The sequence below is a fragment of the Furipterus horrens genome, unplaced genomic scaffold, assembly GCF_987537825.1.
Source record: "Furipterus horrens unplaced genomic scaffold, mFurHor1.1.pri manual_scaffold_5, whole genome shotgun sequence".
Classification (NCBI taxonomy): domain Eukaryota; kingdom Metazoa; phylum Chordata; class Mammalia; order Chiroptera; family Furipteridae; genus Furipterus; species Furipterus horrens.
The window spans coordinates 138,717,392-138,743,109 of NW_028327175.1; the positions used below are offsets into that span (position 1 = coordinate 138,717,392).

General features: G+C 35.4%; 1 protein-coding gene across 1 annotated transcript in view; it reads right to left on the minus strand.

Moving 5' to 3' along the window:
- EXOC6 (exocyst complex component 6) overlaps positions 1–25,718 on the minus strand; it is a 170,666-nt gene that overhangs the window by 26,648 nt on the left and 118,300 nt on the right. The window contains exon 20 of the mRNA XM_090277960.1: positions 13,095–13,168. Within this exon, the coding sequence (XP_090134086.1) occupies positions 13,095–13,168 (74 nt within the window). The remainder of the gene's footprint in view (positions 1–13,094; positions 13,169–25,718) is intronic.

Consider the following 25,718-nt stretch of genomic DNA (forward strand, 5'->3'; position numbering starts at 1 on the left):
CATAGTTCCCCATGACATAGAGCTGGCAAACCAGCCCTGTCATCACCCCGATGAAGTACAGTAAGTACAGGCAGATGGTGGCTACTGACTTAATCAATTAATGACCTCTGCAATGCAAGCTTCACACAATTCACTAATTTTAGCAATGAATATTAAGCATACCATGAAAAAGATCTCTTTCAGAAGTAAACTGTACAGCATTTTCCCTCACAGATTTCATTAAATCATTAATATAGTGTTGAAATAGTTCAGGAAACAGTTTCCCAAGGTCATACAGCAGTTATTAAAAAAGCAGCACTACTCCACCCTGTTTCCTACACAATTGCGTCTTCATCAATACACTACCTGGATACTTCAGTGGCTTTTTGCTACACTCCTAATTTCTATCCTTTAGCCAAGATATGTTTCTAAATCAAATAGTCTTTAACTTTATCTTCACTGATTCCAACTAACCCATATCTAAAAATGTCTCTCTCTTATTTTATTGCCTATTGTTCAATTCTGTTTCCCCAATGGCTGACTATGCGAGGCACTCAAGAATAAATGAGTAAGTGAAGAAATAAACAAAAATCTATTCATACATAATTCTTTTCACTGCATGCAGTTTTAGAATTCCACTAACAAATGTTTGATTTATTTACACACTGCTTATTCCAAAGGGATTTAAAGCAACTTACGAAAATACATGCAAGATAAATACAACTTAGTAACTGAGAAAAGTTAGGGCCAAGATAAAGTGAAGGTGGGAGAGAAGATGAGGTCAGTGTACAAAATGCATGTGATGCTATCCTATACACCTGAGTTTTGTAGCTCCAAAATAAATAAGACAATGTAATTGGTTAGATAATTCACAGTATCCTTGACATAAAAACAAACCAGTAATTGCTCAGGATAATTTCAACTATTTCTAACATCAAAAACGAAATTTAGCCCTGGCTGCTGTGGCTCAGTGGATTGAGCGTTGGCCTGCGGGCCAGGTGTCGCTGGTTCGATTCCCAGTCAGGGCACATTAACAGGTTGCACGTCAGGTCCCCAGTTGGGGACGCATGTGAGAGGCAACCACACAGTAAAAAAAAAAAAACAAACAAAAAAAACCAACTAAATTTATGAGTCACATGAAGAAGCCACTGTGAAATATGGTGAACCACATCATCAGTAATTAATAGCAATCAGTCATCTGTAGCTTAGACTACCAAAACAATCATCTGTTTTTCCTGATTATAATTTTGTCCCTTTTCAATCTGTTCTTCTTAGAGCAGCCAGAACAATTGTTTAAAAATGAAAACCAGAGCACGATACTAACCTGCCTAAAACCCTGGAACACTAAACTCTTTAACAAGGTCCTACATGATTTGGCTCTAATGATCTTCCTGATTTCATTATAGCCACACTATTAGCCTTTCTCTTCCTTGAAAGCAACTTAGGACTTTGACTTGCCTTTCCCTTTGCCAGGAATGCTATTTCCCCATATTGTCCAATTTCACTGAGGTATGTACTCAAATGTTACCTCCTAAAGAGGTCTTCCTTGAGAACCCAATCTGACATGGTCCACCTCACCCTCAGTCACTATCACATTAACCTGCTTTATTTTTCTCATAGGATCTAAAGCTACTTGAAATTCTATTTAAAGCTTTTTAAAATGACCTCTATTTACTGTGGATCTCCCTCCCAAAAAGTGAGATACAAGAGCAGGATCTTGCCTGTCTTTGCTCACCATTGTATCCCTAGCACTTTAAGCAGTTCTCAGAGCAGGTGCCCAAATATTGCCTGAGTAAATGAAGAAACATCTGAAAATGGGGCAGCTCTTGATGATCCGGGTTGATCTAGACAGTCTTCGGCTTCCCTAGAACAGTGGTGATCAGATAACTGTTACGTCATAGAGGATGCCTGAGAATCTGTTGAAAACATTGGATCCTCTTCTCAGATAAACACACACACAAGCAAAATTTTGCATAAATCTCTTGAAACCAATCCACAGTCCTCAGGTTATGCCCAATGTAAAGGCATGTGAAAACATCTGTACAATGAAATCTATGTTATAACCAATTCTTGTCCATAGAGCTAAAGGCTGAGGGAGGTGGAAATCAATAAAAAGCTGCAAATCACTCCTAACAGATTTCTTTACAAGGTGAAAGAATATAAATGTGGTCAAATGACTAGTGGCCATGGCTAATAGATGCTTAGTCTCTTCATGTAGCATATTGTATTGAGAAGCCCAGACTTGGAATTTTCCGTGTAAGAAAATGGCATATATGTTGATGACATACATGGTATGAAAACAGATCTGAGGAGTAGTAGACTTATGGGTTGTCTCTTTAAAAAATGGTGGACAATACTCTGTTCTAACTGAATGAGATTGTACTGGATCTGGATATAAATAGAGCAAGTCAAGTTCCAGAAATTGATAAAGAAGAAAAACAAAACAAAACCCCGAAAAGGACTGACTGAATATTCAGAACAGTCCATGAACTCTTTTGGAGGCAGAGAATCTTCCCTGGGTACCATTAATAACAAGATGAATGTGTAGAGTCACAAAATGACTTTAAAAATGTACTCATTGAGTTACAACAGATCAAAGAAGTAATGGCAGAGAAAAGAATATATTTAGGTGTAAAACTCCTTCCTTGCTTGCTGGGGTGGACTTGGTGTCAGGTAGAAGAAGCCTACAGAACAAAGTCGCTTTTGTTCCCCTATCCCTTCTCTTTTTGTATCTGTAGGGGCTTACAGCTAAGTTAATGTGTAAAGTAAACCATCTGGGCAAATTTTTTTTCATAAGTTCCAAAAGACTTAGAACTTTTTTTTTAAATCACATTTTTTAGTACCACTAACTACTAAGAGCCACTATTTTCTTTGTTTGGCTTTGTTTTAAGGTTCTTATTTTGGTATTAGGTTTTTTTTTCTTAAGGTGCAATTATCTTGAAAACTGTATTTCCTTTTTAATACTAGGAGACTCTTTACAACACACAGAGAATACAGGACTTACCTTGATCATTTTATCAAAATCTCTCTCTTTCAAACTTTTCCCATCTCATTTACAGTGTATTAGTAAGGGGGAAAAAGTAGCAAATACATTCTTTATTTCTCTCAAAGTATGCATACTGTGGCTCAATAACAGTAGCCTTGATGATTCACTAAGGAATCTGACAACTGTTAGGATTTAAACTCCACACAAGCTGGTATTTTAGTTTCCCCACTTAAATCTTTTCATTCTTCACAAGCAATCCTGTGTTACGTTTCATGCTTCTTAAAAACAAGTTATTCTGTATGACTGACTGACTGGTTCACTGCATCTAAGCAGCATTAATCTTCTAGTAATTATCATCTTTCAAAAGATCATCTAAATGTGTTTTTATAAAAAAGGAAGTTCAACAAATTATTTTTGAAAACAACTATTATTTTTCAACATTTTGTATTACTTGCATTTCATATTTAAATTTCACCTACCTACTGAAAGGCTTATCTACTTGCTGCCATAGCCTTGTTTTAACCACAATGGTTCTAGGAATCCATACATTACTGTAATGCAGTAGTGGTCCAGCGACCTCAGTGTTTTCAAACTGTGTGCTACACAACATTGCTTTGCAGGACAGTAAGAATTTTCATTCATGAAAAGTAGTCCATTCTCAAACAGGTTTGCAGAGGAAAGAGATACACCTTTACTCAAGGACTTCTCAGAGCCTTTAATGTGCTAATGAAATAGTGATTTTTTAAGAGAGCGCCACAATATGCAGCGTTTCCTCAACTTAACATGACCACAGTTTACTTTCCTCAGGACTCACATTCCAAACAACAGTAGTTTAGGAAATGCTGCTTTATATTTAGTCACTGTTGGTCAGTTAACATGTATATTACCTTTGTCTAAATTTCTATAGTCCCCCTGTATGAATACTTATTTATCAACAAAATAAGAAGCAATTGGTTTTGGAGCAATGACAACATTTCTTAGAAATAGGTTATAGTACTATTTTAGTGCAGTACTAAATAACTTACAGTACTACTTAGTATAGTACTATTTAGTAACTTATAGTACTAAATAGTGTACAAGATAAATGAAGAAATGTTTATATTTGTTACTCAGTTTACTTGAGAGGGCAGAGAAGTATGTCATGTATTTTTAGAAATATTGTCATCAAAAATAATTAAAATAGAAAGAAAACTTTACTGCCTTGAAAGAATGCTTGTTTATACGGAACAGAAACTTAAGTGGAATATCTCAGTTCCTAATAAGGTGCTTATGCACCAAAAAAAAAAAAAAAAGTGCTTTTTAGTATAGTTAAAAATTTGCATTCACTTATTCAACATTTATTGATTGTTTACTCTGTGTTAAGCAATGGATGTACGGCGGTGAACAAAAAATGGCATGAGTCTTGTCCTCATGGGCTTGTGGGATAGCTTTTGCTTTTATATTGCCTATATTTTTATGAGTACTTATTCTAGAAATGCTTTATTTTTAAACATACCTTTGATGTAGTAAGAGTATAGTTAGGCTGGTATTAAAAAACCTTAACCCTATAACTAGTTTGTTAATGAGAGATAGCATGACCATGAAATATAAGCATACAGTTAATTGGAAAATAATGGAAATCACTTAAGTTTTACATTAGAAGCACGTATCATTTATGTCTCATAGTTTTGTGTTTTACAATTATTTAACACTGAAATGCTATGGGATTCAATTATTTTCAATAAATAATGCTGAATCAACTGAACATCGTATGACACAATGTATTTCACACTATGCAGAAAAATTACATCACACACTATGGGATGTAATTTCAGATGAATTATAAACCTAAGTATGAATGGTAAAATAATGAAATTTTTGAAGAAAACATAGAAAAATATTTTTATAATTTCAGGGATAGCCAAAGAGTTCTTAAACAGGATATTTAAAAGGACCATAAAGGGAAAATATGATCAACTGGATTGCATTAAAATTATGAATTTCTATTCATTAAAAGTCACCACTAAGAGTGAACAGACAAGTCACAGAGAGGAACATATTTGCAGTGCATATATTTGATAAAGGCCTCATTTAAAATATACATCAATGGAACAACATAAAGAACCCAGAAATAAACCCAGGTCTATATGGTCAATGAATATTTGACAAAAGGGGAAGGAGCATAAAATGGAGTGAGAAGAGCCTCTTCAACAAATGGTGCTGGGAGAACTGGACAGGGACATGCAAAAACAAATGAAACTAGACCACCAACTTAGACCACACACCAGAATAAACTCAAGATGGATCAAAGACTTAAATGTAAGCCATGACATCATAAAAGTCCTAGAAGAAAACATAGGCAGGAAAATTTCAGATATCCCAGGTAGCAATATTTTCACCGATACATCTCCTAAAGCAAGGGAAATAAAGGAAAAAATAAACAAATGGGACTACATCAAACTAAAGAGTTTCTGCTCAGCAAAAGAAAACATCAGTAAGATGAAAAGGAAACCAACCATATGGGAAAACATATTTGCCAATGATACCTCAGACAAGGGATTGATCTCCAAAATATATAAGGAACTTACACATCTCAACACCAAGAAGACAGAGATAGCCCAATTAAAAAATGGGCAAAAGACCTGAACAAACACTTCTCCAAGGAGGATACACAGAGGGACCAAAGACACATGAAAGAATGCTCAGCATCACTAACCATCAGAGAGATGCAAATAAAAACCACAATGAGATACCACTTTACACCAGTCAGAATGGCCATCATCAACAAATCAACAAACAACAAGGGCTGGCGAGAATGTGGAGAAACGGGAACCCTAGTGCACTGTTGGTGGGAATGCAGACTGGTGCAGCCACTATGGAAAACAGTATGGAATTACCTCAAAAAACTAAAAATGGAACTGCCTTTTGATCCAGTGATTCCACTGCTAGGATTATGCCTGAAGGATCTTGAAACTCTAATTCAAAAGAACTTATGCACTTCTATGTTCATAGCAGCGCTATTTACAATAGCCAAGTTCTGGAAACAGCCTAGGTGCTCATCTGTAGATGAGTGGATTAAAAAACTGTGGTACATTTACACAGTGGAATACTATGCAGCAGAAAGAAAGAAGGAACTCCTGCCATTTGCGACAACATGGATGGAACTAGAGAGAAATATGCTTAGCAAAATAAACCAGGCAATGAAAGAAAAATACCATATGATATCACCTGATGCAGGAGACTAAGGAACAACACAAACAAATGAACAAAATTGAACAATGAAGAGAATAACGGTTATCGGGGGGAGGAAGGAGGGAGAGAGGGGGGATAAGTAAGGGAAGGGTTTAGTCAAAGAATGTGTATAAATGACTCATGGACATGGACAACGGGGAGGGATATGACTATGGGAGAAGGGGTGGGCTGGGTGGGGGGGAGCAATGGGGGAAAATGGGACAACTGTAATTGAAAAACAATAATAAAACAATAATAAAAATAAATAAAAATAAAAATAAATAAATAAATAAATAAAATATACAAAGAACTTACAAATCAGTAAGAAGTAGACAATCCAATAGAAAAAAAAATGGCACAAAACCTGAGCAGGTTAGTCACAAAAGAGAATATTCAAATGGACAATAAATATATAAAATGGAGTTCAACTTTGTAAGCCATCAAGGAAAAGCAGCTTAAAACTACAATGTAAAACTATCATATACCCACTGGAATGACTAAAGTATAAACTAGCATTCTTGCTTTGGAAAACGATTTCCTGGTATCTATTAAAACTCATCACATACATACCATCCCCTGACTCAGCAATTCTACTCATAGGTAAATACCTCAACAGAAATGTGAGTATATGTTCACCAAAAGACATGAGTAAAGCTCAATCAATTCATATGTCTGTCAATACAATGTATAAATTATGGTTTATTTGTGTAATGACAAACTCCACAGCAAAGGGAATGAATAAACCACAACTGCATGTAACAACATGGATAAATTTCACACAAAAAAAATATTGAGCAGAAAAAGGGAGAAGCAAAACGTTGGTACTGCATGATTTCGTGTACACAAATTTCCAAATCAGGCTAAATTTATCTGTGGTATTAGAAGACATCATGATAGCAGTTATGCTTGAAGAGGAAAAGGGGTAATTAGTGACTAGAAAGAAGTGAACTGTATGGGGGGGTCCTCTTTTGAGGTCAAATTTTCTTTCTTGATCTAGGTGTTAAAGAGGTGTATACAATTTGCGAAAAATCAGCAATGGTACACCTCTGATTTGCCTCAATGTAGGTTAAACTTCAATAAAACATTTATTTGTAATGTTTTAAGACATACAAATTTATTTTACAAAATTCAAATTCTCTCTCAAATTAGTTTGTCTAAATCAAAAACTTGAGGCCCTTGCCATATAGCTCAGTTGGTTAGAGCATCATCCAGATATGCCAAGGCTGTCGGTTCAATTCCCAGTCAGGGCACAAAAGAATCAACCAATGAATGCATAAATAAGTGGAACAAAAAATCGATTTCTCTCTCTCCCTAAAATCAATCAATCAAAATATATTTTAAAAAATAAATCAAATACTTGAAAATGACCTAATCCTGGATGGAGGAAAGGAGAATTGTAAGATAATTTTTATGACATAGGATTTTAATAGGAAAAAGAAAATGTTGATTCATATCTAGTCTAGTAAGAACCACATATAGTTTTCTCTACAAAGTTATCTAAGGCTTCAGACTAAATATTCCCAGATGCTTAAAAGGCTCTTCATATGACAAGGGATCTGATCCCTCACTAGTCTTGCAATTCTTTCTAACGTGCTCTCCAATTTATGTGTGTCTATATCAAGTACCCCCTGGCTGGTTTGGCTCAGTGGATTGAGCGTCGGCCTGCGAGCTAAGTGTCGCTGGTTCGATCTTCCAGTCAGGGTACATCAGAGAAGGAAAACTCTGACTCCAAAAAACCTCCGCTGCCTTGCGGCATACCTCTTCAGGGGAAAGGCTAAGGGAGTAAACCCCGACAGAAAATCCGGAGCCGGAGGCCCTAAGGCGGTTTGACGTTGTAGTCAACACCGGCAACTCCTGCGGCGCACCTGAAGCCAAGCTGTATTGACTCCGTCTTTCCCTTGGACCCTTCAGCTGCGAAGAGAGGGGGGGTCTGCTGCATGGGCAACAGCAGACCCTCCATATCACCCTGCCCAGGCTCTGTAGCTTCAGCTTCACTGGAGAGGACACTCCAGCGTCATCGCAAGATGTTGATTCAACACGGGAGGAGACAGATACCGTGTCACTCCCGAGTCGGACTGCACAACCATTCTCGGCGGTGCAGATGGACTTGGGAAGCTACACCATCGTCTCTCGAGACGGACGGCTGCCGACGATATCAAGTAATACTTGAGACACGAATCACAGCTGTCTAACCCAAATACCACACTTTCATTAGTGCAATCTAAGAATTCTGAGTACATGTTGCTACATTTGGAGATTAACTAAAACAACTAGACCTTTTTCATATTATAAGTCAGATCTCCTACAGTTATTTTTTCAAATTTAATTTTAAAGAGTTAAATATAGCACTTAATATTTTCCTTGCTAGATTTCACTTTGTTTGCTTTGGCTGATGACTCTAGCATACCGAGAGCACTTTGATTCTATCTTCTATTATCTTAGGTAACTCTCCTAGCTTTATGTAATCTATGCATATAATTCATATTTTTTCTATGTATTTATCCAAGTCATTATTTTGAAATTTTGTTGATCCCAAACTGTCAAAAACAGACATCTAGAGGGTACTGCCAGAGTTGACTTAGAGCAGCATTTCACAAAGTATGTTTCATGTAATACAACCTAAAATGAGTTCTGTGGTGACTTTGGGAAATGCTGGGTTACTGCAAAATTTCTCAGCCCTGACAATTCTAACGTACACAGTAAGTCTCTAAGAGTGAATTAGAGTATAAAGTGTTTCCCAAGCTTACCTTACTAGAAACCTTAAAAAAGGTTTTTTTTTCCATCTTGAGAAATCAGTATTCCTGGAAAAACACTTTGGGAAACACTGCTCTAGTGTGACAACATTCACTGGGTAAGAGATTATTTTATTAGCTTCAAACCCATCTAATTGCTTTATTATCCAACCTACTTAAACTTCTCCATACTATCTAAATGATTATCAAGATATTGTCAAATGCTGAAATAATATATTTTATCAGTCTAACTTATCACAAAGTGAAATAGGACCAGGTAAAGAGGATTTAGTATTAAGATTAGCAAGCCATGGATGCTCAATTTACTGTGAGAATTATGCTCAATAAGAAGCTATGAAAGTGAGAGATATACGATATTTTTTAAGTTTCCCATTAAACTCACTACATTTTAAAAGTTTTGGTGGTTAAAAATTAATCTTTACCTACCTGGATAACTCATATACGGGACACCTCATTTTCCAGTGATATTTAGTGAAATATTTTGGTTATGAAAAATTATCACTAAGTACTATATTTTATATAGTCTTACAATAAAAATAATTTTTAAGTGTAAAGGTTTTCATACATTGTCAGTAGTATTTTACATATTCATCTGAAATCCATTTGAAAGACTGTGTTTAACAAATACAGTATTTAACAAACGGAGTTTCACAAATAAGCAGACACACAAAAGTATATCAAATTCCTTCATCATTTAGTGACTTAATTTCAGAACTGGGAGTAGGATCATAGGCTTACTTGTAAAAAGTTTACGCGCACTAATCATGTTCAAACAGCACATTGGGAATTGATTGAGGCAGTATATTCACATTGGCAGTACCAGTACTGCTAATTCTCCACACTGTCTTTTGGGGCAGTAGGCCTTAAGATATTGTTGAGATAACTGGCTTCCATTAGCAAGAATGTGATTGGCAGGATGATAGTCTTTTCACTCACAGGTCAGCTATTTCCTTTTCTTTAGAAGAGGGCAATTCTGATGATCCATCTTTTAGCTACAGTCTCTCATTGAGTCCCAATTCTCTTGCCTTGAGCTTTGATATGGTTCTTACTCTCCTCTTGTATCAGCTCATACTTGTCATCAACTCCTCTATTCAGAACAGCAAATATCAGGAGTTTGACCTCAGGGCAAAGTCCGGGTGGGCAGGTAAAATTTGACCACTGGACCTACTTCCTAATCTTTCATACCCAGCAATTCATGAAGCAGTATCAAATTCAAACTAAAAAACAGAAGCATGACCCCTTATAAGTACTATGAAAAGGGCTCTTTTGCCTTTCTAAGTATACTTGAAAAGAACTGTCAGCCGCCCTATTAAGACAGAAATGGATCACAGACTAGAAAAAAAGAGGAGAAGTGTAGAAACTCAACTGAAATGTAAATAAAAGTGTTAACACCCTCATTATGTTTGGTGATAAACTACTTTATATGAAAGTGTTAAAATAATACGCTATGAAGTATCTTTATGAAGTCAGGAACATAACACTACTGAAACTTTCAGGCATCCTTATTTAAATAATCACTGACATCTGATACAAAATCACCTCATATAAGACTTTAGTTTTCAAGACTAATTTTATTTTTGGTCAATGCCCCTATTTGGCATTTCACCACTTAACTGTTTATAAAATAATTTGAAAAACAAATACAGGTGAAACATAACTATCCTTATTAAGTTATTAGATCCAGACCTCTTAAATCACGAAATTCAAGTTATTTCACAGTGGTCCAGCAGCTAAAGAAAAGAATTAATTGCACCTTCTTGTTTTAGAATACAAAAGATTAAGAATAGAGTATGACTACATTTTAACATTCATAGTCAAGGAAAATGACTTTATACCCCTTTTAAAACTAGAAAAATACAAAAAATTAGCCCATCAAAATTTTCTATCCACTAGTCACTTCCACTGCATATTAACCACCATACTTTGTAATTGTTTTATATTAAAGTTATTTCTATATAAATCTTTTAATATTTTTACATGTGTTATGGTAGATTTCAGAATTCTAAATGTTTCATAATAGATATTTTTATTCACTTAAAAGTCTCTTAAAGAAATTACATTGATGAGGGAAAGTCAACTAGGACTTAATGTCTTTAAGTGCACATACTTGAAAAGTAAATTCAACCAAAAAGACTCAAGATGTTTATTAATATTTATAAGTATGCCTTAATAACAATTCCCTAGTGAGCTATATTCTTGTAAAGAGGCCTTAACTGTCAAATGATGATTGTCTTTGAAGGAAGAAAGTACCTGGGATCAGAGTTTTAATCTGCATTAAACCAACCACTTATCTGGACAAATCAAGGAAACAGAATCCTTATCAACAGTGTCATAAATTATGTGGCCCTATTCACAATCCCACAATGAGATTACAAACTAGTTAACACCATACAAATTCATATAAAACTGAGAAAATATCACATAATAAACGTCATTTTCTGTGAACAGATTATTTGCATGTAACAGGAACTACCTTCAAATCACATACTCTGTGAATTGGAGAACATTTCATATCATTGCAGTATGGAAACTTACCCCAGTAAAGTGGCCATAACCTAACTGGGAAGTAAATATACAACCAAATCTATTTCCAACTTGCAAAAGAACTCAATTTTCTATATTAGACCATCTTGTTTAGGGCAAGAGACTATAAAAGAGAGAACTTTTAAAGGAAATGGATCTACCTTCAATAGAAATAACATATTCTGGTAAACTGGAGTGAAAATTCAGAGTCCACTTTCTTCATTTTTTACTCTTTCCCTACTTAGTAAAGCTAATCATCTATAGCTCTAGGTCTTCCATAAGTGCTCCCTGTTTGGCATAATATGTACATTAACATTGATTGCCAATAGAAATAAAAATGAATAAAATCTGTATGTCCAGTGCTTTACAAACACAATTGAGAGAGAGGAAAGTCTTTTTCAGTTTCCTTCTAAACCAGACTTGAAGCTATATAGCATTAATTTCTACATGACTCACTGTCTTATAAGTATTCCTAACCAGATCATGGATGATTTGCTTGTCTAAAGGATTTTAAAGCCCCGTAAGGATGAAACTATGTCTTATATACCTTCATGTCCATTTCAACCCCCCCCCCCCAAATAATTACTACATAGTAGTTCATAAATACTTATTGAACACTGGCTTGGAATCAGAGCAAAAACAGCTCTACCGTCAAACATTTGCTGAAATCAGAGCTCCTTAACTGTTCAAATTGGCCCTGCTCTAACATCACTGTGGTAAAGTCTATTCATACCAGTGGTGGAGCCTCATCTCCAGTCCTCTCCATTCCCCAAAGGGGATGGGGCCACAAATAGACTGATGGCACAGTCTTTGTTTTAATTCCATCTCCACTTGGTTCTTGCCAAGGGCAGCAGTCACTCCTGTTGTTAATTCTAGCACTCCTGAGCCCTCTCACTTGGATCCACCCCTCCTCCACACTCTTGTGCCTCCCAGCTTTATTAAGCTCCTTAATCCTAGGATTAAGAAAGAAATAGAAAAAAGAGGAGGGGGAGGAAGAAGAAAGGAAGAAGAAAAAATATGGAAAAAGGGTAACAGAAAGAAAATAAAGAAAATGAGAATAGAGGTGTTAAAGAGTAGTAAAATGAATAGAAGAGATTTAAAAATTATCATATTTGTTACTGCACTTTGAATTATGTACTTAGAAAACAATTATATAAATGTATAATTACTTTTTTAGTTTTATCCTTCCTGGAGGCATACAGAAAGTTTATGAAAATAGCATTCTTTAACAGTGACAAAATTTGAAGCAAGGGGCTCCTACGTAGTCTGTAATAATTTACATTTAACTTGGTTTCTGACACTAATGTTCTACACCACCAATTTTCATATATGACCATGGAATCATTAAGAAATAAGTTAAAATTCAAGTGTCATTACACCAAAGTGTAAAGTCATTAAGTAAAGTCAAAGTGTAAAGCCTAGCAGGTAATAATCACGTTAAATAGTCACCATGAGAATGCTCCATGAAGTTGAGACACTGAATGAATAGTGGGTCAGAAAGAAGGGCCAAATATGTAGTTATCAAAGAAGCACTTTTCTAAAGATAGGTTGTTTCAAGGCAAACAAGCATTCCTGTAGCATTAAAAATAAAAAAAGGCAAGAGGTAGAAGGCAATAAATGAGAGGTACATTATTATATCTTACTTGTCTGAGGTCGATGAATGCTAGCTGCAGGGTCTCTCCCTGGAATCCTGGCACAGGTTCAGAGCTGGCAAACACTAAAAATAATAATAATAACAATAAAGAAGAGGAAGAAGAAGAAAAACAAGATTGTAAAATATACAAGGGTCTAACCACTAAATTAATTTCTACTCATTACAAATGTATTATAATATTTACACGTGACTATTTATAACCTTCAATTTCCACTACTGAGAACATTCTCCACACCCATTACCACAAATATTTTAATGATTTTAAACTTCTAATCTGCCATTTAATCACTATAATCCTTAATTACAATAAATTTAGAATGGTTATCCTACATAAAGTTCAAGGTAGTAATATACTTCAATCAAGAGAAGTTTTCTGACTCTTTTTAGCCTTAGGTGAACGATTATAGAAGCATTTTGAAACTACACCAATTCCATGGCTGTCAGCGTATTTCAAAATATTTGCTTTGTTACAGAACATGATCTATAAAAACCCTACCTTAACTAACAGCAATAACAGGCAGACACGTAAGAAGTCAGCTTTACATGCAGACGACAGGCAAAATGTTCTAAGTAGCAAAAGGGGGATGATGCAGGAATGTTTGTTCAGATCTTCTAATAATTTTTTTCCATAAAGGAACCACACCTTTTTAAAAATTAAAAGATATATTCACAAAATATTGAAAACATATTTCGAAAGATTTTTTTCAACATGTTCTTGTACTTTAAAAAAATTGTAAGACATAGCTTGTTTAGTTAAGTTGAAGTGAAGCCCAATGTTAGTAATTTTGAAGACAAAAGACTTGGCTCATAAAAAAGACCCTATCATTTTACACTCAAGCTTCTCTGTTAAGAATAGGAATGCCTGCAATCATTCTCTCTCCCCATGAATATCTGAGTTTTCTTTGAGAACATCAGAGATTTCCCATTTGTGAATTTATCTGAGCCAGTATTTTAGAAACTATTTAAATTGTCAGCCTATGTCATTCTTGGAATAACAAAAATAATTCTTAAGTTCAGTGTATTCTGTGAAATATAGTTTAGAAAGACTCAAAATCAACAATTAAAAATAAAAAATATATAAAGCCTTGCACAGCTTATCTTATCTGCATTTTTAAGGCATGAAGACTTCAAAGTGGTTTTGTTGCTGTTATTTTTAAGATAATGATAATTTTTGCTCTAAGCATCAAAACTTTTTTAAATCTTAAGCATTTTTTATGGAATTTTAAATTGTAACATAATACTTTCCCTTTTTTGATTTATACTAAATGTTTTTTCAACTTTTCTTAATTATCTGGATCACCATTAAAACCATTTTTACATGCACAAATATCAAATCATTCTATTGTATACCTGAAATTGATATATGAGGTATGACAAAGATACCTCAATTAAAAAAAAATATAGAAAGTTTAAAAAGAATTAAAAAACCCACTTTTCATTCTATAGAATACATTTCCAGGGCTGCTATGATATTAAGAACTATTTTCCATTATATTACATTAAACAGCTCAGAATGCTTTGTTATTTGAATTGTGTCTGGCTTAAATTTTTTTCTGCCTTTTCTCTTGCAGTTTTAACATAAATTCTTACTTCTTGTTCTCTCACTCATCTCTTATTAATATGCTATCTTTAATATTCTTGAGCTGCTAAGTGTCTAAAGTAAAAGCAAATACAGCCTGAGCAAGAGCCCTTCCCACAAGTAAGGTAAATGGGTTTCATGTATGCCTTTGAGTTTAGAGGATGTACCTTTTGAATATAAATAACCTTTTGATTACTCAAGAGGTACACCACTTCCCCCCCTTACTTCTTGGTTTTCCTAGGTTGTAGTTATTCCCATTAGACAGGTGACTATACTCACTTTTCTCAGGTCCTCTTATTTCCAGAAAACTAAGATTTATTGAGCAAATCTAGACACACTTTCCATTATTTAGTATAATTTACTTACATCACTGTTTTTTTCATACAATGAAAAATGGCACAATCTCACACTGTGGCAACCCCATTATCCCCTACCATATCCCAGCTAACTAAGTTCGCTTTCTCTAGTACTATCAGATTTTAATGGAAAAAAAAAAAAGCAAAATTATAATAGCCTATTAAAAGTAAAGGTGTTTTTTAATTTTAAAAAGTCCTTTCTTAGGACCAGCCAGCATATTGCTGGCTTTTCTGGCCACACTCGTAGGCTACTGTTTCCAACAGTTAACTATGAATCCCTAGTTGTTTCCAACCAAGGCTGCAAATGTTAGTTTAGCTTCTACCATCACCACATACACAGAAAAGTAAGGACTTTCTATAACTCAGGAAGACTTACTTTATATGTGAGGCATAAAAATCAGCTCAGTTTCAGTTATATTTGCAATTACTAGATACTTAATCTCCCAAAACGTTTCTATGTTGAAAATAATCTGTCATTTTTCTTCTTCTCCTTCAGTTCCTGTTTAAGATACTATAGTTTAAGCCCCATTGCTTGGCATTAAACCAAAGAGCTTAGTGTCAAAATTATAAGTACCATAAACTTATGTAGCACTTTAAGTTTACAAAGTACTTTCTCACACACTATCTGCTTTGATCACTACAATAACTTATTTTAGTGAACAGGGCATAAACTCTTGCAGCTAAAAGAGACATCCCCTTTGAAATACCTCCATCAGTCCCTTGAAGGCTTGGCTTAAAAGTTACCCAGTTCTACCCTAACTGGTGTGACTCAATGGATTGAGCACTGGCCTGCAGACCAGAAAGTCTCCCGTTTTGATTCCCAGTCAGGGCACATGCCTGGGTTGTGGGCCAGGTCCCCACTTGGGGGTGTGTGAGAGGCAAGCAATCTGATGTATCTCTAGCACATCAGATGTTTTTCTCCCTCTCTTTCTCCCTCCCTTCCTCTCTCTCTAAAAAATAAATAAAATCTTTAAAAAAAACCAGTTACCCAGTTCTTCATTTTATAGAGTACAACAATAAATGTGAGGTGACTTTCCTGGGATCACATAGCTAATTCCGACCTCCTGGCTGACCCAGAGTCTGATTAAGTATTCAGCCTCTCATCTTTGCCCTTTCACAAGAACCTAACTCACTAGTTTATAAGTCTCGGGGTGGGGGGTTTCAATTTTTTTCTTTAGAAATAGGAGGCAACTGAGCAGTCTGATAATCACCTAGCAAAGCCTAGCAAAGAGGACATTTGTAACTTTATACTATTCAATTTATCAACGGCTTCATTTTTTTTTTTCCCAATGCAGGCAATCAATTCTGTTGTTCCTACCCTCAAAATATCTTGAATCTGAATCTGTCTCTATTTTTATTCAAGCTATCATTTCTTGCTTGGATTGCTAAAACACACTTCCGTCTTGTCTCTCTGTTTCTGGTGTGCCACCTCTCCATTCACTTTTCCCAGTGTCACTTATGTAAGATGTAAATGTGATTTGCATCACTTCAGAGCTTGACCTCTTTCAATGGTTTCCCATCATCTTCACAATAAAGCAAGACAAGTAAGATCCTTTATAATCTGGCCTTTGCCTATCTCCCTAGACTCATCTTTTACCACTTCCCTAGGGACACCTTAAACTCCACACCAAACTCCCTGCATCTCCTTACACATGTCATGGTCTCTTTCCATATTACCTTTGATACTCCTGCCTGGAACATCCTTCTGCTTCTCCTTTTCCATCGAATAACTCTTACTTATTCTTCCGTTCAATCATTATATTCAATGGAAAACTTCCATTACCTTACAGGCTGGGTTAGGTCCCTCCACCGTGTTCTCACTACAACTTCCCATGCACTGCCTAACTATACCACCCATTTTGCTATCTTGTAATTGTTTATTTACCTGGGTCTTCGTACAAGACCATGAACTCTCCTAAGGTAAGGAATATATGAGGTCTGTCCAGAAAAAGTCCAGCCATTGTTAACATAACAAGAACAGTTTGCACATGGGTGTATCCTGGCAGCTGAGGAAAGTGGACTGAAATGTGCATGCATGAACAATGACGACTTCACTGTACTAGTCAGTGGGGGAGATAAATACCATTGAGTGAGCATGTGTACTGTGTGGCCATCACATTCAAAATGACTAAGTGAGTAGAGCGATGAATACACACCCAATTTTGCATCAAGCTCAAACAGTCGTCTGCGGAAACTATTCAGATGATTCAGAAGGCTTCCAGGGGCAATGCAATGAGTGCAGCGCAAATAAAAGAGTGGCACAAATGCTTCAAAGACAGTCGAGAATTTGTTAAAAGTGATCTACGTTCTGGAAGTCCTGCAACAAGCAGAACCCCTGAGAATGTTGAACGTGTATGGACTGCAAACAACAAAGGTTGGCGACTGACAGTGTGAGAACTAGAAGCTGATCTGGGGATTCCAAAAACTACTCTATCTGATACTTGACACAGGATCTTGGCATGAAATGTGCTATAGCAAAATTCATTCTGTAGCTTCTGCTACCAGAGCTGAAGGAACAATTTGCTGCAGTTGAGAATGAGTTGATTCAAACCACTACCAATGAAACAGACTTCCTCAGGAAGGTCATAACCAGAGATAAATTGTGGTTCTATGGCTATGATCGGAAACAAAGACCCAGTCATCCCAATGGAAGCTGTCTGGTTCTCCATACCTGAAGATGGCACAGCAAAGTCACAGCAAGATCAAGACCATATTAACTGTGTTTTCTGATTGGGAAGGTGTTGTCCATCAGAAGTACATCCCTTCAGACCAAACAATTAATAAAGAGTATTACCTCAATGTTTTTGTCAGTTGAGCAATGCAATATGATGAAAACAACCGCAGCTATGGGCAACTGGTGATTAGCAGCTTCATCATGACAATGCACCCGCTGATGCATCACGTCTCATACAGAGTCTTTTGGGGAAACATCAAATCACTCAGATAACTCAGCCCCTTTACAGCCCATATTTGGGGCCCTGTGACTTCTGGCTTTTCCCAAAACTAAAATCATCCTTGAAAGGGAAGAGATTGCAGACCATGAATGAGATTCAGGAAAATATGATGGGGCATTATATCCAACAAAGGATTTTGAAGACTGTTTTGAACAGTAGAAGAGATGCTTGGAGAACTGTATGAGGTCCTAAGGTGCCTACTTTGAAGGGGACTGAGCGTCATTGTCCTAAGTACAATGTTTCTTGTATCTTCTTCAATAAATGTCTTTCATAGTATGTGGCTGGATACTTTCTGGACAGACCTTGTACATCTATTTCTACATCTCTGTTGCCTAGCAAAATGCTTGATAATAATGAGTAGTCAATGAGAGTTTCTTAAATGAATTAAAAAAAAAAAACTGAAAAACAAACAAATTCTAAGGGGATGCCATCCAGTCCTGGAAATTGATGTATGTATCTGGCTTGTTGATTAGGTCTGCAATAACAGTTTTGTATCTGTGATTAATTGAATTTTTAGCTTCATTTAATTTAAATTTAATAGCTACATATGGATATTGCACAGTGTAAATCTAGAATATTCTATGCATATTTAGTATATTTATTTCAAAATAATTGATAGTAGGTGCGAGTATCCCTAATGCTTTCTTCGGAGAAAACTAAACTGTGAGTTCTTCCACTAAACAAGAAGCTTGTGAAAAAGTATCAATAATTTCTTTTACCTTTATACCCACCCTATGCACAGAAAATAGTCAATAAATATGTCAAGCAAATGAATAATGCAAAAAAAATCATTTTTACTAATATTATCTAATGGGCCCAATAATTCTAGAGGTAGATTTCAATTTTCAAAGTTTTTTAAAAATTGAATACTCATGCTTTAGAATCCCTCTGAGTAGTGTCTTCAGATTCCTTCTTGGCTCATTCAGATTCTCATTTTGTATACGATTTACTTATCTTCATTTAATAATATCTACTTCCTTCCTTTGATATCTCTGTCTTTGTCACTTAGCGATGCCATTAAGAGTACTTTTTAGAAACCCATTGATCCTGGTCATCCAATAACATATTTAAAAAATAGTTTCCAGGCTTTCTAAAATGTTGGGGTCTTTTGTTTGTTTTTTAAAAAACTCATCTGAATTTTTGTGTTTTTTTTTCTCTCAATGCCTCTAATCTGACAATTTCCTTTTTAAAAAGGAATTGACTTCATAATATATTAATTTCCTCTTATTTTCTGTTAGAATATGGAACTTAATAATACATATGTGTGAGCTGTGATTGTAATGATCAAAAATGTCTTCCAAACTGGCAATCTATGAAGTTTAAGATAATAAAGAATATTTGTAGGTAAAAGTATGAGTTATTCATATATATAACAAATTTTTTTCCTATAAAGTAGGAAAATAGGCCCTTTCTGCCCTCTGGAGCTATACTCAGATGTACAGGGGAACAAAGATTGCTGTGAAGTCAGACTGTGTAAGTACTTATCCTGGCATGAAAATGTAAACATTTCCTGAAATTAAATGCAGAGGGAATAAGTCCTTGAACAATTTTATCGTAGGCAGATAGTTATCTTCAATGTAAGGTAATGAAAGTGAATTTTTGGAGAACAGCTATATAGGGTGAGAAGAATTGTCAAGGGGTGAGGAAAGGCAAAGAAAGAGTGCCCATGGAGTCAAAAACGACTGACAAAAGATTGAAAGAAAGGGTGAAAAGACTATGCTAAAGTCTCTAGACTCTGCTTGTGGATGACAAGGCGGGAACACATAAAGTGAAATAATTTAGTAACTAAATAAATGACAATGTAAATGCCAAATAGTTTGCATACTGAACAGATTTCTGATCATTTCTTTCTTGCTAGATCTAAAGACTTAAAGCAGCTAGTTAGAATTCAAATCTGGCTCTGCAAAGAAAATATTCTATGTTTACGAGATACGTCATTAGAACGGATGATAAGGAGCACCACCTAGTGGTTTTTCTACTGGTAAAGAACTTCTGGCTGGGAATCAAGGGTCAGAATCCTTAGCACTTAGATCAGCGGTTCTCAACCTGTGGGTTGCGACCCCTTTGGGGGTCGAACGACCCTTTCAACGGGGTCGCCTAAGACCATCAGAAAACACATGTATAATTACATATTGTTTTTGTGATTAATCACTATGCTTTAATTATGTTCAATTTGTAACAATGAAAATACATCCCGCATATCAGATATTTACATTACGATTCATAACAGCTGCAAAATTACAGTTATGAAGTAGCAACGAAAATAATCTTATGGTTGGGGGTCACCACAACATGAGGAACTGTACTGAAGGGTCGTGGCAATAGGAAGGTTGAGAACCGCTGCCTTAGATCAATACATTCTGTTACATGTGGTTGGCAGCAGTGGGATGCAAGCCTCCTGAATCAGCTGTCTATCTACATTTATCATCCTACTTTTCTATAAGTGTCATCTAGTCCTCTTCCTTTCTTGGAGATAAATATGGGCAAGGTAGCTTCAATCTGGTGTTTTAAATGCCATAAAACCAGGAATAAATTCAGAGAATCAAAAAGTATAATACTAAAAGTAAGCATCCAGCTAACTGTTTAAAAAGACATTTAGGTATTCTTTTCATATCATCTACATGACTTTCCCTGAATCCTTTCATTTTGGATCATGGGTCGTTTCAAGGCTAGAATGAGAGGTCCTGAGGTCACTGCCACACACACAAAATGCATAAACAGGCTTCATCTTTCTTTTTGGGGGGTGCATTAAGTCTTTATCCACAAATGAATAAAGACAAAGGCCTTCACACCTAGAGATTCACCAATTCTTCAGTAACTCACCTTTGAAACAGGTACCTGTACTCTTCAATCTGGACCTTTTCTAATGCCTAGAGATTTAAGATGTTAAGCTCTTAGGAACTGATACCTCATTTAGGTCTTTCTGCAGAATGCATAAAAAAGTACATTCCAGACCTATTCTGGGTACTTCAAATCTTTGATGCCTGATGCTTTGGAATTATGTATTTTTCCTCTATACAGTTGCATTTGTAAAGCAGGTACTTATATTTTGGCCCAGTACATAACAGGTGTTTAATAAATATAAAACAAAACACATACACAGATTTAGGGCATCATCTTCATGCCGACATTTGCAAATGTTCCTCCAACTAGGAAATAATTTCTCTTGAACTCATACAAAATCTGTAATAGGATCAATGGTTCAATGTAACTTTTGGAGGGGGTTATATTTGCAATTCCAAAGTATGAGTTCCCTGATGACATCCTGATTTCTCTGACCACATACTTATTTATAGCAGTATTATGGTTACAGTCAAGTTAACCAAAAGTATCTACTTCATTCATGCACATACTCGACCTAATATTTTCAACCTACACAATTTTTTATATAAATTAGGTCTGCTACTAATACTTCCTCGTAGCACCATGTACTTTCACAGAATTTAACAATTTAACATTATTATTTATTACTGCAGTTATTTAATGACTGCCTCCCCACTGGGCTTAAAAAGAAAAGGTCTTAAACACCAAGGACACAGTATATATGAAGGAATTAATATAATGTATGATTCTAAAGACCTACACTCTTCTTTGCCTTGAATTTTGCTGTATCTGTAACTTAGAACAAGGATATATCTTGGAAATTATCGATTCCAAATACCCTATTTTCAAGAAAACTTGAGGCCTCTAGATTGCTGAGTGGTTTATACAAAGCTACTTGCCCAAAATATAGGCAGAGACAGGACTGAATCCATGGTGTCAACTTCCTGACATGTGCTCAGACAATCTTAAGACTGATTTTAAAGCACTTTTTAAAAAGTTCTATATAATTTCATATGATTGTACATTCCTGAAGTCAGATATTTTATCAAGTCTGACCTAATATGGGTTAAAAATCAATTAAAAAAGAAATCCAAAGAAAAACGACAAAAAGGAAAGTGAAAATAATCCCATAAAAAATCTTAAACCTACTATGACTGTTTAGCTAAAAACAGATGAAGTTTATAGGTCATTTAAACATAGTCATCAAAGTGAAGAAATTTTATAAAATATCAAGAAGTTAAATGGTCTCGAGTTAAAGTACAGCAGCACCACCTGGCCTTAACAATAAAGGTAGAACTCTAGAAGAGAGAAACGTAAATCATAGAGACTTCCTGATTTGTTAATTTGTTTATTTAGTCAGTATGCTATGACCATAGAATTCTGCAGGGTGCTTACTATCATAAATTCTATGTTGAATTTAATTTAACTATCTAAACCTATGGTTAAAACTCTTCTATCTCTTTTTTTCCCCTTTTCTCTCTCTCTTCACAACCCACCTCCCAACATCTCTTCCACTGTGGTTCTCTAATTCAAACCATCTTAATCATATCAAATTGTACCTTTATTTATTCACTAATTTTATGTATTCCCTCCTCCAAATCCATTCCATTCCCTTCATTACCAATGCCCAAAGTCAAGATCTTTTTATCTTTCACCTGGAAAAGTTCAATTTTTTTTTTTTTTTTGAGAAACTGGAAAATTTTTTTTTTAATTATTGATTTTTAGAGAGAGAGGAATGGGAAAAGTTCAATTTTTTTTTTTTTTTGAGAAACTGGAAAATTTTTTTTTTAATTATTGATTTTTAGAGAGAGAGGAATGGGGAGAGAGAAAAAAAAAAACAACACATTGATGGTTGTTCCACTTATTTATGCATTCATTGGTTGCTTCTTGTATGTGCCCTGACTGGGGATCAAATCTGCAACCTTGGAGTACAGTAGTCCCGCTCTATATCATGGTTCACTTATCGCAGCCTCACTGTATTGCGGGATTTTTAAAAATATTATAATTATTTATCATGGATTTTTCGCTGTATTGCGGGATTTTGTGTTACTGTATACGTATGTTGTTAAAGTTATGTAGGTTTAAGAGTGTAGAATATGTTTAAGAACATAAGTAGTGTTTATAAAAGTGTGGAAAAGGTTAATAAGGGAGTGGGAAAGGTTAATAAGGGACAGGGAATGGTTTATAAATGTGTGGGAAGGGTTTATAAAGCCTTAAAATGTATATAAATACTAAAATAAATGTAAGTTCCTACTTCGCAGATTTTCACCTATTGTGGGGGCGTCTAGAACGTAATACCCGTGATAAGTGAGGGAATACTGTATCGGGATGATGTTCTAACCAACTGAGCTACTGGCCAGGACAGTTCAATAGTCTTTTAACAGGTTTTGCTACTTCTGTATCTCTCTCTTTTTAGTTCAGTCTCCACACAACACAGAGTTAACCTTCTATAACAAAGATTTCATCATGTCACAGTTCCAATTAAAATGTTTCAGTGAATCTCTATTGCTTATTAAATAAAGCATTCAGGAGTCAACTTTTTTTGGCCGTATCTTTCAATATTTTTATAATGCATCTTGCAGTCTAGACATACAAGCCTGTTTGAGGATTCTCTAAGCATTCTATCATCATTGTGCCTTCACCTATGCCATTCCCTCTGCTCAGACTGCCCTTCCCTGCATTAGATGTAATCTTAGTCATCCTTTACAATCCGGCTCAAATTTTACTGCTGTTATAGTCAATCTTCTCAACCCCATGGCATGTATAATTAATTGCTCCCTCTCTACAAATAATATATACTTCTATAAAGAATTGGTTATATGCTATTATGGTTATTAACATGTCTGTCTTTTCCCCTACCAAATAGACTGTGAAATCTCTGAAGACTGATTCATCTTTGATTTCCCAGTCTATTACAGGTAACAGAGTCTCATTAAATACTGAATCTTCCTGTAAATCAGCTGACTTTACATGAAAATAATTCAGTTACATAAATGAATCTTCCTATAAATCAGTTAAATTTACATAAAAAAATAATCCAGTTACAGACTGAAATTTTAGTTCAAGCTAGTTTAACTCAACAAGTATGCATGTCACAAAGGGAAAAGGGCACCAACACATTGTTTGAAAAACAAGTGAGCACATAGATGGATCAGTGCTAATCCTTTCATCACCAGAGAAACTAAAACAAAACAAACAAAAACTAAAAGCACATGGCTGAATGATGTGAGGAACTAGACTATTTCCAACTTTCCATCTCCCCAACTTCAACTAGATGTGCTATTTGTTTCTACCTGTGGCCTGACATTCTCAGGCCGGGGAAATATATGTATAATGTTTTTACAAAGTAAGAAGATGGAAAAATAGCATTCTGCTTTCCGATCAAACCAAATAAAAGGAAACATAACTCAGAATAAAGGCCATTCTTGACGCTTATACCTCCTATTGCTTAAATTCTTTAACCCAAGCCTTTCTTCAGTTGCCCAGGATCTTTGGTGGTTCATGGTCTCCAGTTCCTGATCCTTGCTACCTAACTTCCTTGGACTGTGGATCTCTTGCTTGTGTAAAACAGACTAGTAGGATTTTGTTAATCCCAAGGACCAGTCACAGATTTGTAAGTAATGGCTTCTAAGCCTCTTGAAGAGAAAGTAATTACTATGAGTCAATATGGGTTTATGAAATAAAGTAGTATAATTTTCTTCTTTGTTGAAAGTCCAATTAGACTGGTAGATGAGAAAAATTCAATGGTCACTATTATCCCTATCTGCCAGTAAGGTATCTGACAAAGTTAGATAACTGAACAAAACTATTAGTTAGATTCAATTAGGGAATTAGCAACTGGCTAAAAAAAAATCTTAATTAAAATACCCATAAAATTCTGAATAATGGATCTAAATCAATATGAAGGAGAGGTCCACATAATGTTGTGGTTCTCAAACGTTGCTGTGCATAAGACTCACCTGGAGGGTCTATTCAAAGAGAAACTGATAGGTCCTATACCCAGAGTTCCCAATTCAACAGATGGGGCCCAAGAATTTGCAGTTCTAACAAGTTCCCAAGTGATACTGGAGCTTCTCATCTGGGGGCCACATTCTGAAGACCACTGATGTACTGTATCTCAGGTTATAGACATTAAGTTTTGTTCATATAAAGAGGAAAACTCTGGAGGACATTTTCCTTTTAGTAGGGAGCCTTTTCTAACTTGCACAAAGGCACAAAAAGACTACGGTGACTCTAGGTAGTTTAGAGCCCTGGCTGGGTGTGCTAGAGGCAACCACACATTGATGTTTCTCTCCCTTTCTCCCCCCTTCCCCTCTCTCTAAAAATAAATAAATAAAATCTTAAAGAAAAGAGAGAGAAGTTTAGAGAAAGTGACTTCAGCTCAATATAAGAAATGGTTAAGAGTGATGGATTATATGCAAATTCATTTTCTGAAGCATAGTTAATACCCCCAATCGGATGTACAAGAATAGCTGGACAACTACTTGGTAGGTTTATTTAGAAAGGATTTCAAGGTAGATAAAGGAGTATGTGTGTGAGAAGTGTTGGGGGGCAGATTAGTACTTTAAGAAAACATAAGTATTTTAAAAGGAGCCTTCAATAACTCTTCCCAAAGTAACAAAAGGTAGAAAGAAGTTGTCCTATGGCAGGACAGAGAGGCAAAGATTTGGTTTTTATGTGCCTTTCTTTAAGTATAGTTAGACCAGCCCTTCACAGAGAGAGGTAGGAGAACAGAAGAAGATCTAGATAATCTAAAGTTGCCTAGCCAAACAGTAATTTCCATTTCTGAACAAAAACTCTAATTGAGAAGGCACAACCAAATGCTAATAAACGGTTCAACCACTTAATTATTCGAATCCACATTAAAGATGTAATAATACAAAATGCCTCAGGCAATATTT